Source organism: Lepidochelys kempii, chromosome 1, assembly GCF_965140265.1.
Source record: "Lepidochelys kempii isolate rLepKem1 chromosome 1, rLepKem1.hap2, whole genome shotgun sequence".
In the NCBI taxonomy this organism is placed as follows: Eukaryota; Metazoa; Chordata; order Testudines; family Cheloniidae; genus Lepidochelys; species Lepidochelys kempii.
In genome coordinates, this window is record NC_133256.1 from 253,424,490 (window position 1) to 253,440,195 (window position 15,706).

Genomic DNA, 15,706 nt, shown 5'->3' on the forward strand with positions numbered 1-15,706 from the left:
GGAACTAGAACACTGGGAATGAGCAGGGAGACTGTGGGGACCCAACTGGTGAATGTTTGAATCTGTGCCAGCTGGCGAAAGGGAGTAGCTATTGCTGCATGCTGGCCAGATAAGGGAAGAAAGGGGAGAAGAGGCAAGCTGAGAGGAGGTGTTGCAGAGGCAGCTCTGTGCAGAGAGGATTTCAGCAGGTGGGAATATGTTGAATTATCTCACTGTTCCTAATCTGTGCATATAACAGTACGTTAATGAATAAGAAATACATGATTTCTCCTGGAAGCTGTAACTTTTTTTAAACCTCTTTAAAATGTATTTGTATGCAGAATTCATCTGCAGAAGGGAATCCAGATGGGCATACTGATGCAGTTCTTGACCTTTCATGGAATAAACAAAACAGGTAAAAGAACACTTGAATGATTACATACAGATAACTCTCTAAATTAGTGTACATCTTTTTGTATGAAATATTTACACATACGTATAACTTTATTGCTTAAAGATCAGCTTAACATAATGCAGAAGTTAATCCAGCTGGACAGTACTTGAACTCTACACAAGTGAAAATTGAGACCATCTCCAAGTTTTTTTTAAGAAGTGTGTTTTTTTTTTTGTTTGTTTGTTTTTTTGTGATTTGTATTTTTCAAATTTGTACCTAAAACAAAGGTGGCTTTTAGCCATCTCAGCACTCCTGCAGGCCTGGTGACATTTGGTCCTTGGGACAAATCAAAATTGTCCAAAGGTGGCTCTGATTTGTGCCAAATTCCAATGGACCGGGTGGCTAATGTGCAGGGAAGCCCAGGCCATGCCCTCTTTTTTTTCCTGGCTCTTCCCCTTGGTGCTGAAGTCAGAAAGCAGGGAGAGGTGATGAAGGAGCTACTATAGAACAGATGTAGAATTATGTCTCCATCTCCCTGGGCTTACACTAGGCAGGTGGAGTCCTCTGTTGCTTGGCTACACCAGCTTTAGGGTTCGCTTCCCACTGCCAGAGCAACATACAGTTAACCTGTCAAAAGAGGAGCAGTCAGACCCTTATGCTTAAGAACAACAGCTTCTTTATTAGTTCTTTGAGTAGTGTCCCTCTTGGGGCTTCACTTCAGGTGCGCATGCGCCTCTTGAGCCCTTGATTGAAGTTTTTCAGTTAACCGTGTCAATTTGGCCTGTGCATGTGTCCTATGCCTCTTCATGCCCAATACTGAGGCTATATAAGGGTGCATGGTTAAACCACCCTCCGTTCCGTCTCAGCTGCCTGCCTCCGTTCCGTCTCAGCTGAGAGGAAGCCTTAGCATGTCCACCTTGAGCGTGCCTCTGCTCTTGCACTATTTCTCTAGTGTTTGAGGGAGTTTTTATAGTTTAGTTATTTAGATAAGTAGTGAGAGGACTGTTTTACTCTTCTTTCTCCTCTAGCAGGGCATGCTTGGCTTGCTAGGTTTCAAATGCTGAGAGGCTATACCTATGAGCGACGGCCACTATATGTGTATCCATTGCTTGGGAGAGTCCCACATCTCCTAGAAGTGCAATGTCTGCTTTGCCCTCGAGTCCAGGATAAGGGAAAACAGACAGATTAAACTCAAACTGCTAAATGATGGAACACTGCCTTTGGCCAGCTTCTGAGTCAGGTCTCTGGACCGATCCAGTGCCCCTTCTACCTTGGCACGGGCTTTCTCTAAGAAAGGGAGGACTTTTTGGAGGATTTAGGGAAGGTTTCCAAAAAGAGGTACTTATGTAAGTCTACCGTGTATGACAAGGACCAAAAAAGACTGGATCTCTTTGGGTGAAAAACCTATTCATTGGCAACCCTGCAATTCAGGATTGCAAATTATCAGGTTGTCATGGCCAAATATAATTTTACAAACTATAACAGATTCATGGCTTTTATTGAACATCTGCCCCAAGAACATAGGGAGCAATTTCAGTCCATCATCTGTGGGCCAATTGGTGGACAGAACTGTTCAAGTATCGTTTGATGCTATGGACGCTGCTGCCAGGTCCATCTCCACAGTGGTGGTTATGCACAGGGCATCATGGTCCCATCTCTCGGGGTTTCTGAGAGACTCCAGAACACCGTGGAGGGCTTCCACTTTGATGCTTGTAAACTGTTCTCTGAAACCACGGATGAGTCTTTGCACACTCTGAAGGACTCTAGGGCTACTTTATGATCACTGGCATATATATAAAAAATATATAGAAAGAAAGAAAGAAAAGGTTTCCTACGTCATAGAGGTTGCATCCATTCTTAGTTTTTTAGGATCCAGAGATCCACTAGAAAGAGAGAGATTTCAGAGGAAAGAGGGCTGCCCAACCACTCTCCCTGACCACCCAGCCAGTTTCGAATCAGTAGTTTTGTTGGGTTGGTCAAAGGTTCAAATCCTCCAACTAAATTTACCGCAGTGCCCATTAGCCCACCTCCCTGTCTGGAGACTACCTTGCCCATTTCCAACATGCTTGGAGCAGGTCACTACAGACATTTGGGTTGTAGAGGTCATAACATTGGGCTATACCATCCATTTTACGTCACTCCCTCCCTTCCACGCCCCTTCCCTGTTCCTCTTCAGGGATCCCTCTCATGAGCTTTTATTTAGACAAGAAGTGAACTCTCTCCTTTGAATAGCAGAGTAGAGCTAGTTCCTCCTCCTCACAAGACAAGGGATTTTACTCAAAGTATTTTCTTCTCCAAAAGAGAACGGAGGGTGGAGACAGATCTTAAATCTAAAACGTCTAAAGAAGTTCAGAAATTCAGGATGGTGGCTTGGGCAGCTGTAATTCCTTCATTAGAGAAGGGGGTTTGGTTTCTGGACCTCAACGTGCAAGATGCTTATTTCCACATAACAATACACCTATCACACAAGAAATATATGTGCTTCATCATTATAGGACAGGATCATTTCCAATACCAAGTTTTTCAGTTTGGTCTTTCCTTGTCCCCCAGAGTGTTCTCCAAAGTCCTGGCAGTGGTGGCTGCTTACCTCCGACAAGAAGCAATCCTAGTCTTCCTGCACCTTAACGACTGGCTACTCAAGGGCCGTTCTTACGAAGCAGTGCTATCTTCCTCCCAGACAGCCCTTGCCCTGTTCCAGGAGTTGGGTCTGCAGCTGAATGTAAAAAAGTCCACATTAGCCCCAATACAGAAGACAGTTTATAGGGGCATATTTGGACTTGTTGGCAACCAGAGCCTATCTTCCTTTTGACAGATTCGTAGCCATGTCAGATTTGGTATGGGCAATTCAGGGGAGCCCTTGAATCACAATAAGGAACTGAGTTCAGCTCCTGGAACACATGGCAGTTTGCATCTTCGTGACCGATCACAAAAGGTTACATTTCTGCTGCTTTCAGGGTTGGCTCGGAACAACCTGTTCTCCAGTCAGACGCAGCTTGGACAGACAGGCTATAAGCAAGGAACTCCTTACACTGGTGGAAGGATCAACTCAACATCTGTGCAGGTGTTCCTTTCTATCGCCCAGCCCCATCATGGTTGGGGGGGAGCACACCTCTGTACCGTCGCAACTTAGGACAGATGGACAACTCAAGAAACCAGTCTCCACATCAATATGTCAAAGCTCAGGGCTGTCAGGAACAGTTGCCTTCATATCTTACCCCTCATTGGGGCAAATCAGTCTAGGGTCATGATGGACAATGTATCCTGCATGTTTTTTTTATTAACAGGCAGGGAGGAGCGAGATCTTCCTCTCTGTGCACTGAAGCTATGAAACTGGGATTTGTGCATAGCTCATCAGATGCAAATTTCAGCAGTCTACCTCACAGGTATTCAGAACACCACACCTGATATCTTCAGCGGACACTTCTCACAGGATTATGATGGGAGCTAAACACCAAAGTTCTCCATATTATATTCCAAAGATGGGGGCTTCTAGAGTTCCAGAACAGGAAGTGTCCTCTTTTCTGCTCAAGATGGGGTTTGGGCTACCAGTCCTTGGGAGATGCCATTCTTCTTCCTTGTGTTTCCTCCAGCACTACTGATACTAAGAGTGAGGAACAAGCTCAGACAGTACGGAGCCAGATTTATCCTTCTAGTAGCAACCTGGCTGACACAAGTTTTGTACCCTTACCTGCTTACCTGTGTCCAACCATCATTCAAGCTCCTGACCGTTCCTCATTTCCTATCACAGGATGTGAGTTGTGTGCTTCATCCCACTCTAGTGGTTCTCTGCCTCATGGCATGGCTCCTGGATGGTTTACGGGGTTAGAATCCTCCTGCTCTACAGAAGTACAGCAGGTCTTACTGAAAGAGATCAACCCACATTACTTACCTGCAGAAATGGAAGTGATTCTTCTGTTGGCATTGCTGCCTCCAGCCTGATTTGGTGCCACTTTGTCATCCTGGTTTACATGTTGGATATAAAGAAATTGGGATTATCCATTAGTTCAGTTTAAGTTCCATTTGGCTGCAATATCAACCTTTCATCCTCCAGTAGAAGGATGCTCCATATTTGCTCATCTAGTATTGTCTAGGTGTAGTAAGGGTCTGGAGACTCTCTCTATCTGCAGATTAGAAACCCTGTCCCAACCTGGGACCTCAACCTGATACTCAGTTACCTTATGAACCTCCATTAGAACCAATGGCAACCTGTTGTCTGTTGCATTTATCTATAAAGATGAACTTCTTAGTAGCTATCATATCAGCCCATAGCGTTGTGGATGTTGGAGCCCTAATGGCAGATCACCCCCTACCCATACCACTTACGGTGTTCTTTAAGGACAAGGTCTCTTTACATCCATACCCTAAATTCTTACCTAAGATTCTATCGGAGCTCTTCCTTAATCAGTCCATTCATCTACCAGTATTTTTGCTGAAGCCACATGGTTCTCCATAGGAATCCTGTTTACACATCCTGTATGTTAGAAGGGCATTAGCCTTCTACTTATATAGAACCCAGTAATATAGGAAGTCACCTAAGCTCTTCATTTCTTTCACGAATAGATCCACAGGGTTCTCGATTTCTATTCAGACACTGTCGAGGTGGCTATCTGGATGTATTGTCACTTGTTAGGATGCTGCAGGCGTTCATCATCATCATCCCCCCCCCAAGGGTGATAGCATGTTCAACCAGATCACAGGCAATAAATAGCTATGGCATTACCGAAGAATGTACCAGTATCTGAAATATGTAGGGCTGCTGCATGGGCTTCAATGCATGGGCTTCAGTGTTTTCAAAACGTTGCGCTCTGATCCCAGCTGTCAGATTCAATGCAGCATTTGGGTCTGCAGTGCTGTTTGCAGCATGGAATTCTATGCTGAAGCTCCCTCCTCCACCAGGGGAAACTGTTTGGAAGCCACCAGAAGTGGAGCAAACATCAGGACACTACTGGAAGAAGAAGATGAGATTACTCACTTTGTGCAGTAACAGCAGTTCTTCAAGATGCCTATCCCTGTGGGTGCTCCATTACCCACTCTCCTTTCTGTCTGCTTCAGACTGTTCCTTAGGGGGGCATTTGGGTGGAGAAGGAACTGAGGGCACTTTGCCCGCATACTCTATATAGCCTTGGTATCCAGCACGAGGAGACATAGGGCATGTGCAGGTTGGATGGGCACTACTAACTGAAAATCTCTGATCAAGGGTTCAAGAGGCACATGCGCACCTGAAGTGGAGCACCCCTAGGCACCCGCATCTCAAAGAACCGCAGTTGCCGCACAAGGTGATTAACCCCTTCTTTCTATCACCTAGGTTGTTCTTTCAATAACAATTAGTACAGGATCCTCAGCAAGGGTCTTGTAAATGGATTTTCCATTAGATACGGTATGATCTTTTCCTACTGCTGTTAACTCTCTCTGAGGATACACTTGACAGTTCTGCATCCTCGTTTTCAGCAGCTGTCAGCAATCTCCTCTGAAAACTCCTGGTTTTATCCGGATATTACAGATGAAAAAATTCTCCTGTAGATATTCACTGAACATACAAGAAATTATTAGATGTTAATTGGCCACATGTTGTCTACTGCAAAAAGAATGTGTCAGATGACTAATGTGAATGTAAGAAATGATTTAGTGATGGATCAGTGAATGGTACACAGTTTGTGTGCAATCTTTCAGCGTTTATCATGGCTAACACCAGCAGTGTGTAACTAGAAAGCCAATGTCATGATGACTAAAAGCAGCTGGTCTTTGTAGGAGTAATTTGTGTGACCCTGTATAATATTAAGCCCCTGTACGAAGCTGAATAAGTGATTGGCATTCCTGGTTCTGTAGTGTACTGAGTAATATAACCTTGCTGACACCAGTGGATGTTGCAGGAAAAACTAATCCTAAAATGCAAAGGTTGGGTGCAAGTCAAGAACTCAAAGAGCAGTCTTAGTGCAGCATTTTTAATTGCATTTTAAAAAGTAAGACAAGCTATGACAGCTGCCTACAAATCGCTTTCTGGCTGAAGGGCCTCACTGGCATTATTTGTAAAATGTCCTTGTAATCTGCACTGTGACTTTTGTAAATTTCCCCTCTGTGGCGTCGCTTTGGGGGAACAGTGTTTTGGAGGAAAGTCAGATGTCTTTCAGTCAAGACCTTCATTCTAATATGGAAAGCAGGGGAAGGCTTCACAGTGTGCTAAATTATAAAATCTAACACCTTTAGACAAATAAGGGTGATTTTTGTTGTGCATTTAATAAATCTCTGACACTGCTGCTTGGGCTTTGATTAAAGTTCTTATCTCTGTATTTACAGCCCTTACCATCATTAATTTTTAAATATGAAACGAGGGCCCAAATGTAAAAACCATGCAAGTAGCTCCTTTGACTTCAGTAGGATGACTTGTCAGAGTAACAGGTTTCAGAGTAACAGCTGAGTTAGTCTGTATTCGCAAAAAGAAAAGGAGTACTTGTGGCACCTTAGAGACTAACCAATTTATTTGAGTGTAAGCTTTCGTGAGCTACAGCTCACTTCATCGGATGCATACTGTGGAAAATACAGAAGATGTTTTTATACACACAGACCGTGAAAAAATGGGTGTTTATCACTACAAAAGGTTTTCTCTCCCCCCACCCCACTCTCCTGCTGGTAATAGCTTATCTAAAGTGATCACTCCTAAATGGCCCACCTTGATTATCATACACATTGTAAGGAGAGAGTTGCAGGTTCGGACTATTTAGTTAGTGGAGAGTCTGAAGAGGAAAATACTTGCCAAAAATGGGTTTGTTTGTCTCTTAGCTATGTCGATACAATATTCAAATCTATACTATGTAGCTCATATTTAAGAACCCCATCTTAAAATGTCCAGAAAGGAATAAGTCCTCAGATTTCTTAGTCATATCACTGGTACCATATAATTGACAGGAGAATATTTTTAGTTGGGGGCTGGGGGAGAGAAACACAACTGTATGAGCAGTACACTAAAGGTATAGCCCTTCCGTACAATACTAGATTTTCTGTTCAGAAATATGTAACATATTGCCATTAAATACCGAATGTGGTGTTGTTCTGCCAGATTATCTTTTATGCTTGAAGGTTGTAGGCTGTAGACCTGGGCTTACTTGAGATCAGAATCAGTCTGTGTATTTATGACCTAGGGCCACTATTTGTTCACATGTATGTAAATGTCTAAAGCTTTTGCTTTTGTATGTTGTTAGAAATGTGTTAGCAAGTGCCTCAGCTGACAGCACTGTAATTCTGTGGGATATGTCCATGGGTAAACCGGCAGCAAACCTTACTTTACATATGGACAAGGTATGTGGATATTGTTATATTTCTTCTGTTGTAAAATATAGAAAACAAACTGCAACTTATTACATTGAAAGGTTAGTGGCAAACTCTAATGTTGCAAAACTGCTTTGGTTATAACCACCATGTCAAACGTTCATAATTTTCTGAGTGAATCACTTTTATGGATTACACTATTTAGGCTCTGTCAAAATCTAATTTGTTTTATCCTTTGGAAAGTTAGAGGGAATATTTAACTCAGATTTTTAGGGCGTCTTAAAATGCTTTTCATTTAAATGTAACCCCGTGACTGTTTTAAGACAAGGAGAAGCCTAAAAGTGCTGTCATAAGTGACAGAAGAATAGACCTGAAAAAATGGGTTAGATCAGGGGTCAGCAACCTTTCAGAAGTGGTGTGCCAAATCTTCATTTATTCACTCTAACTTAAGGTTTCGCATGCCAGTAATACATTTTAATGTTTTTAGAAGGTCTTTTTCTATAAGTCTGTAATATATAACTAAACTATTGTTGTAAAGTAAATACGGTTTTTAAAATGTTTAAGAAGCTTCATTTAAAATTAAATTTAAAATGCAGAGCCCCCTGGACTGGCGGCCAGGACCCGGGCAGCGTGAGTGCCCCTGAAAATCAGCTTGCATGCCGCCTTTGGCACGTGTGCTATAAGTTGCCTACCCCTGGGTTAGATTGTCAGTAGTTCCTTTATAGGACAATGGGTAATGGTAACAATGTTTCTAGCCCAGGTATGTTTTAATTAGGGCTGTCAACTAATCGCAATTAACTCACGCGATTAACTCAAAAAAATTTATCATGATTAATCGCACTGTTAAATAATGGAATACCAATTGAAATTTATTAAATATTTTGCATGTTTTTCTGCATTTTAAAATTTCTTGATTTCTATTACAACACAGAATACAAGGTATACAGTGCTCACTTTATATTATTTTTATTACAAATATTTGCACTGTAAAAATGATTAATGAAAGAAATAGTATTTTTCAGTTCACCTCATACAAGTACTCTTTATCTTTTCTCTTTATCGTGAAAGTGTAATTTATAAATGTAGATTTTTTTTGTTAGATAACTGCACTCAAAAACAAAACAATGTAAAACTTTAGTGCTTACAAGTCCACTCAGTTCTACTTCTTGTTCAGCCAATCGCTAAGCCAAACAAGTTTATGTACATTTACAGGAGATACTGTTGCCTGCTTATTTACATCATCTGAAAGTGAGAAGAGCCATTCGCATGGCACTATTGTAGCCGGTGTCACCGGTATTTACATGCCAGATATGCTAACCATTCATATGCCCCTTCATGCTTCGGCCATCATTCCAGAGGACATGCTTCCATGCTGATGATGCTTGTTTAAAAAAAAATGCGTTAATTAAATTTGTGACTGAACTCCTTGTGGGGAGAATTGTATGTCTCCTGTTCTATTTTACCTGCATTCTGCCATATATTTCATATTATAGCAGTCTCGGATGATGACCCAGGATGTTATTCATTTTAAGAACACTTTCACAGCAGATTTGACAAAATGCAAAGAAGGTACCAATGTGAGATTTCTAAAGATAGCTACAGCACTCTACCCAAGGTTTAAGAATCTGAAGTACCTTCCAAAATCTGAGAGGGATGAGGTGTGGAGCATGCTTTCAGATGTCTTAAAAGAGCAACACTCAGATGCAAATACTACAGAACTCAAACCACCAAAAAATAAAATCAACCTTTTGCTTGTGGCATCTGACTCAGATGATGAAAATGAACATGTGTTGGTCGAGCAGAACTTGTTGTCAGCATGGACACCTGTCCCCTGGAATGGTGGTTGAAGCACGAAGGGACATTCGAATCTTTAGCGCCTCTGGCACATAAATATCTTGCGATACTGGCTACAACAGTGCCATGTGGCCGCCTGCTCTCACTTTCAGGTGACATTGTAAACAAGAAGCGGGCAGCATTATCTCCTGCAAATTGTAACCAAACTTGTTTGAGCGATTGGCTGAAGCAGGACTGAGTGGACTTGAAGGCTCTAAAGATTTACATTGTTTTGAATGCAGTTTTTTTGTAAGTATTTCTGTGTTTGTATTTTCAAACTACAGGTCGCAACCAAGTGCTGGGTCATGGAATATAAGGCACTGGGTCGTGGTGATTCTGGTCAGTACCGCCGACCAGGCTGTTAAAAGTCCCGTTGGCAGTGCTACCTATCTAAGACAAGCTAGTCCGGGGCACAGCGTAGTGTCGGAACAGGTAGGGAAGTGGCCAGCAGCAGGTCTGCCCCCGCTCTGAGCACCAGCTCCTGGCCAATGGGGGTGGAGGGTGGTGCCTGCGGGCGAGAGCCGCACGGAGCCACTTGCGTACCTCCTACCTAGGAGCTGGACCTGCTGCTGGCCGCTTCTGGGGCGCAGTGTGGTCTGCAGTGCCAGAACAGGCAGGAAGCCTGGCTTAGCACCCCCACTGCATTGCTGACCGGGAGCTGCCCGAGGGAAGCCCATGGCCCAATCCCCTGCCCCAGACCTGAGCCTCCCCAAACCCAGAGCCCCTTCCTGCACCCCAAACCCCTCATCCTCGGCCCCACCCCAGAGCCTGTACCCCCCAGCCCAGAGCCCTGACCCCCTCCTGCACCTCAGCCCTGAGCCCCCTCCCACATCCTGAACCTCTCATTCCTGGCCCCACCCCGCAGCCCTCACACCCCAACCCTCTGCCTCAGCCATGAGCCCCTCCCACACCCTAAATCCCTCATCCCCAGCTCTGTTGCATCACAGGCATCAATAATTTTCTTCAACTGAGTCGCCAGAAAAAAAGTTTGTATTAGGTGAATTGAAAAATACAATTTCTTTTGTTTTTTACAGTGCAAATATTTGTAATAAAAATAAATATAAAGTGAGCACTGTATGCTATGTATTCTGTGTTGTAATTGAAATCAATATATTTGAAAATGTAGAAAGCATCCAAAAATACTTGGTATTCTATTATTGTTTAACAGTGCGATTAATCTTGTTAATTGCTTGATGGCCCTAGTTTTAATATATGGCACCTAGATATTATGATGACAGGTGCTTTAGAAATACTTAGCTCTTTGTAATTAAAATGTGAAAATTATTAATATAATCTCAATCATCTAGTCAACATAGATCACTGCTCTTGGAAAACTTCTCATGTACTTGTTTTTTTTCTTTGCTCCTGCATGCATAGTTATACAGTTGTTTTTGTCCAGCTGGAAGCAGATTTTTTTTTACCCACCCCAGCTTATTTTTTGAAGATTTTTGGCAAAAGAGGGAACACCTCTTGTTTCACCTCTGGTGAGGTCCTCTTGGAAATCTAAAATGAATGTCCTCTATCTTGCTAGATGCATACTCTGCTCTATGAAAAGGTCTTGAGTACCAGCAAGTATACCAGAGTTATAGGGAATAGTGCTGTACCTTATCCTACATGACACTGACTGAAACAGGTGTCCTGTATGTATTTTAAATCCCAATGTGTGTTTCTGAAACTTTCAATGTCCTTATTAGGTCCAGACGCTACAATTTCATCCATTTGAAACACAGACCCTTGTTTCTGGATCTTATGATAAGTAAGTGGGGAAATATTTGCTTTTTGCACTATTGTAGGTGGGTCTGGTAGCACCATCTTGTATTCAGGTTGCTGGATACTTCCTATTATAAAACCTAATTTTCAATAGCTTATAACTTTTTGCCAAATTTTTAACTGTTTGGGATGAAGTTTTCCATGCCAGGTATCTGCCTCATGATAATTTTTAATTTATTAATTCCGCCAGAATGCTTTGGCTGCTTCCAGAAATGAGGTTAGGGGAAAATGTTTTCCCCCGTTAAATAAATAAAAATCCCGGCTACATTTTCTTTGTAAAGCTCTAGCAATCCTATGCTTTGGAGCAGGTACTTGAAATTTGGCAGAAGGTGGTGGCCTTTGTCTCAGGACGGTGCATTTCTTCATTCCCATGAAAAACAGCCTAAATTTGGTCAATTTAGAAGCCTTTGACAAATTGCAGTTCACCCAGGCTCAGTAGAGACTTCTGTGCTCTTACTGTTCCTCTCTCCACTGGGCCTAGGTAGCACAGATGAGGAAGTAGGCTGATTTGAATGAAGAAGGGACACAAACCAGACCTATGGGAGGTGCAGATTAGGTTAACGAGACCTGTGGGAGGTTGGGGGGAGAGGGCTGAGTCTGGGGACTATCAGGGCAAGCAAACTTGGAGCTAGTGGGTTGGAGGGAAGGAGATGTGGTGAGGGGAGAACGGATCTGATGGGGAGCTGGGGTGCAGAGGGAGAACTGGGAATGGCTGGACAAAGGGGCTGGAACAAGTAGCCAGGAGAGGGATATAGGGGAACGTGGGTTGGGGGAGGTGACAGGAGGCATGAGTGTGACAGATTGGCTAAGGAGGCAGGAGGAGTGGAATTGGGAATGGGTGTGGACAGTGGCTGGGATGGTGTATGTGGAATCGTGAGGATAGGGCTTGCTGGGCAAGGTGACTGGGACTAGGCTGAGAAGCCTGAGGAATGGAGATAGGGACTGGAACAGAGACAGAATTGGAATTAGGGACAGGTTGGAGAGGATGGGGCAAAAGGGGTCATGTTTGGGGGAAATGAGCAGAAGTCTGTGCTCCCTAGAGCAGACTTTTTTCTAGAGCTTGAAATGGAACCCAAGATTCCTGAGTGTCAACATTCCTCGTTGGTCAGCAGATACGCTACAAAGTGTCCCATCCACCTCTAGTGTGGTCCACATAGAGGATGGCAACCTATAATTAGCAGTTACTGTTAGCTCAAGTGGCAGATGTGTCTGCAGTGGAGCTAAGGGTTCCAACCCTGACGATGAGCCATGTCTGTCAGTGCAGTACCACATGATGGAAATTGGGTGGTTTTAGTTCTCTTTTTTTTTTAAACGTAGGAAATTACACAGAACTGCATAAAAAGGCCTTTATTAAAGTTGAAAAGTAAAGCACTCAAAAGTTCAGAAATGCTAGAATGAAGGTTGTCTGTGCAGCCTAAGTTTGGCTCCCCTGTGTGTCTGCATTATGGTGCAGTCTTCAATTATATGATCACAGCTATTTTTTCCACAGGATGCCTGCCTGACTTGGTACTTGAGATGGACCTGATCTGGGAATGAACTGGGGTTTTGTAGTGAAAGAGACTTTTGTCTGTAGGATGCCTGTTTCATTTCTTGCAGAAGTGGAGAGGTGTGTAGTAGATGAAGCAGGGAACTGCAGGAAGAGAAAAGATGGTCTCAGGTCGAATGCTGCCCTGGGGAATGGGATTCTGTCCCTGCATAAGTTCCTTGTGATCTTGGGCAAGTCACCTAAGCCAGATTTTTCACAGATTGCCACTCACTGTATGTTCCTCATTTTCTGGATTCCAAACTAGAGACCCTAGGGTCTGATTTGCAGAAGTGCTGAGCTTGCCCAGCTGCAATTATAGTCAGTCGGAGCTGTGCTTTGAACTTAAGTGCTATATAATGTTAACTACTCTGAAAAATCAGGTTCTATATGTCTCAAATACAGCACCCAGAATTAGTAGATGTTTTTGATATTAATTTCTCTGTTCCTCACTTCTCCATCTGTAAAACTGGGATAATATCCCTTCACAGAGGTGTTGTGAAGCTAGATTAATGTTTGTGAAGCACTCCAATACTATAGTGATGAGCACTATAGAAAAGCCACTGAGGAGATTCTCTCTTTGGAGCAGGGGTTGAATAGTGTGTGTAGTAAATAAGGCCTGGGGCCACATGCTGCACAGTGAGAAGACAAAATATTGAGTAGTTGCTCGTCCATGTTGTGCACTGCATAAGGCGCAGGGATTCTATGGAAAAAATAGGATGCGATCATGTCATTAAAGACTGTATCCTAATATGTGCTCACAAGAGGGCTGAATTAAGGTGGCACAGGCATTCTGCCATTTCCGACCCTTTCCTCATTTCCTAACTTTTGAGTGCTTGACTTTGTGACTGTAATAATGTTCTTTTAATGTAGTTGTGTGTGTGTGTGTGTGTAATATATAAAGGGACAGAAAGTGTTCATAGGGGAATACAGAGATTCCAGCTTTGGTGTATAGTCGCTTTGCTGTTTCTTAGCTATACTTCCTGCGTGTTGTTCTCTGCTTAAATACCAGTCATCCTGTTTCATTTATTTATTTAAGTATTCTCTTAGCAGGTCTTTGTTTCCAAAGCTTGCATTTGGCTACTTCAGAAGGATATACTACCTGTTCTCATATTTGTCTGAGAGGGGAGTAATTTTATCTGATTAGTGGTACCCACCATTATTTCATTCCATAGCTACTCTTTCCTGTCAAATTTCTGTTCTAGGTTTTAATGTTTTTCCCTTCACATTGCCACATTTAAAAATGTATCCAAGGCAGTCACACCTTTTCATTTGCTGCATTTAGCTTATCTTAGAAATCTGGTAGAGTCTCTTAAAATATTTAGATGGCCTCTGGGATGGTTTTGAGTCTACTCCTATGCCCAGTTTCCCTTTTTTTGCTAGGGTAGACTTCTCCAAGTCGTCTGCAGCCAGTCCTCCAATGCCATAAGCACCCGTAAACCATTGTACTGATTTCCTTGAAGTATCCTGCGACCTAGAAGTAGTTGAAGGCTTCTGAAGGATGTCTGAGAAAGAAATGTTTGTTGAAATGAGCTTTCATGACATAAGTCAAGGAAATCTATTAAAAGCTATGCTATAGCAACAAATGTGCTTTTCTGCTGCGGGATGGAAGACATGAGGCTTTCAGATCAGTGTTTGGGCTTTATGTTTTTGTTTTTAAACTACAAGATTATATTGTGGATATTAACTGAGTTGAAGAGGTTTCTGAAGCTATGGTGTCTCTTTCCTCCTTTCAGGGGTGAAAGTAAGCCGGTATGGGCCGGTACGGTGTACGGGTAAAAAGTGTCTGCCGGTACTGCCCCGTACCCAGCTGACTTTAAAGTGCTGCTGTGACTTTAACATTGCTGCCCCTTTTGCTCCCCCCGGCGGTGGCGGCGGCCCTGCTGGGTCCCTTAAAGCACCGCTGCGGCAAAGGACCGTGTTTAAAGTGCTGCTGTGACAGCACTTTAATGTTGTTGCCCCTTTTGCCTGCCGTTGGTGGGGGGGGAGGGAAGGAGCAGCTGCCCTGGGGCTGGCAATTTAAAAGGGCCCGGGCTGCTGCTGCTACCGCAACAGCGTCCGAAGCCCCAGGCCTTTTAAATCGTTGCTGGAGCCCTGGGCGGCATGGGCCAGGCAGCGTGGAAGGGCCGGCTGGGGGGACACTAACCCCCAACCCCTCCCCTTCCGCCCGAGGCCCCGGCCCCCGTACCGGTAAGTCTTCGGCTTTACTTTCACCCCTGCCTCCTTTCATTAACATCAAACAACTTTGGCATGCTTGCTGCCACTTGAAGAGTTTCTGCCCCATTGGGCTCAAGTCAAGAATTATCAGAGTCCCACATGAGCCGCTCATTCTCATCATCTCATCTCTCGCTCATCTTAAATATAGGATGTCCCCAGCCACTTCTAAAGCTTAATGTCCTGTTTAAAGCATATTTGAAAATACACACAAGATGCATTTTTCATAAATTGATTTCCAAACTAACTGGTTATTTGAAACTAGTAAAATGAAATTATGTATGTTCATATTGAAGTGATATGCTGGTGTATAATTCTGGCCCCTATGCGATAGTATTTCCTGTGTAGTGATTGTATTGGAATTTATCTGCCGCATTTAGTCTCAACAGAATGGCTCTTGTACCCTCAAGAAATACCTTGGTCCGTAATATAAATCCTTTCTACATCTTTAGCATCATCTTTTATTTGCTTTTCAAAAGTCAATCTGAAAACCTAAATGCTTCCTGTGTTTTGAAGCTGCTTTCATTCAAATTCATGAATAAATTAGTGAGAACATTGCTAGGTAATAATGATAAACCAAACTTCATGAAATGTTCTGATGTGATTTCTTCTAGGTCTGCTGTCCTATATGACTGCAGAAGTCCACAGGATAATCATCGAATCTGGCGGTTTAGTGGACAGGTTGAGAGAGTGACTTGGAATCATTTTTCACCTTGTAACTTCCTCGTGAG

General features: G+C 43.1%; 1 protein-coding gene across 4 annotated transcripts in view; it reads left to right on the forward strand.

Annotated features, from left to right (window-relative positions):
- Window positions 1-15,706, forward strand: part of PWP1 (PWP1 homolog, endonuclein) — a 62,147-nt gene that overhangs the window by 17,136 nt on the left and 29,305 nt on the right. For all 4 annotated transcript variants that reach the window (XM_073324604.1, XM_073324594.1, XM_073324614.1 and 1 more), the window contains 4 exons: window positions 321-394; window positions 7,570-7,666; window positions 11,164-11,225; window positions 15,590-15,701. In XM_073324604.1, coding sequence (XP_073180705.1) covers window positions 321-394; window positions 7,570-7,666; window positions 11,164-11,225; window positions 15,590-15,701 — 345 coding nt within the window. The remainder of the gene's footprint in view (window positions 1-320; window positions 395-7,569; window positions 7,667-11,163; window positions 11,226-15,589; window positions 15,702-15,706) is intronic.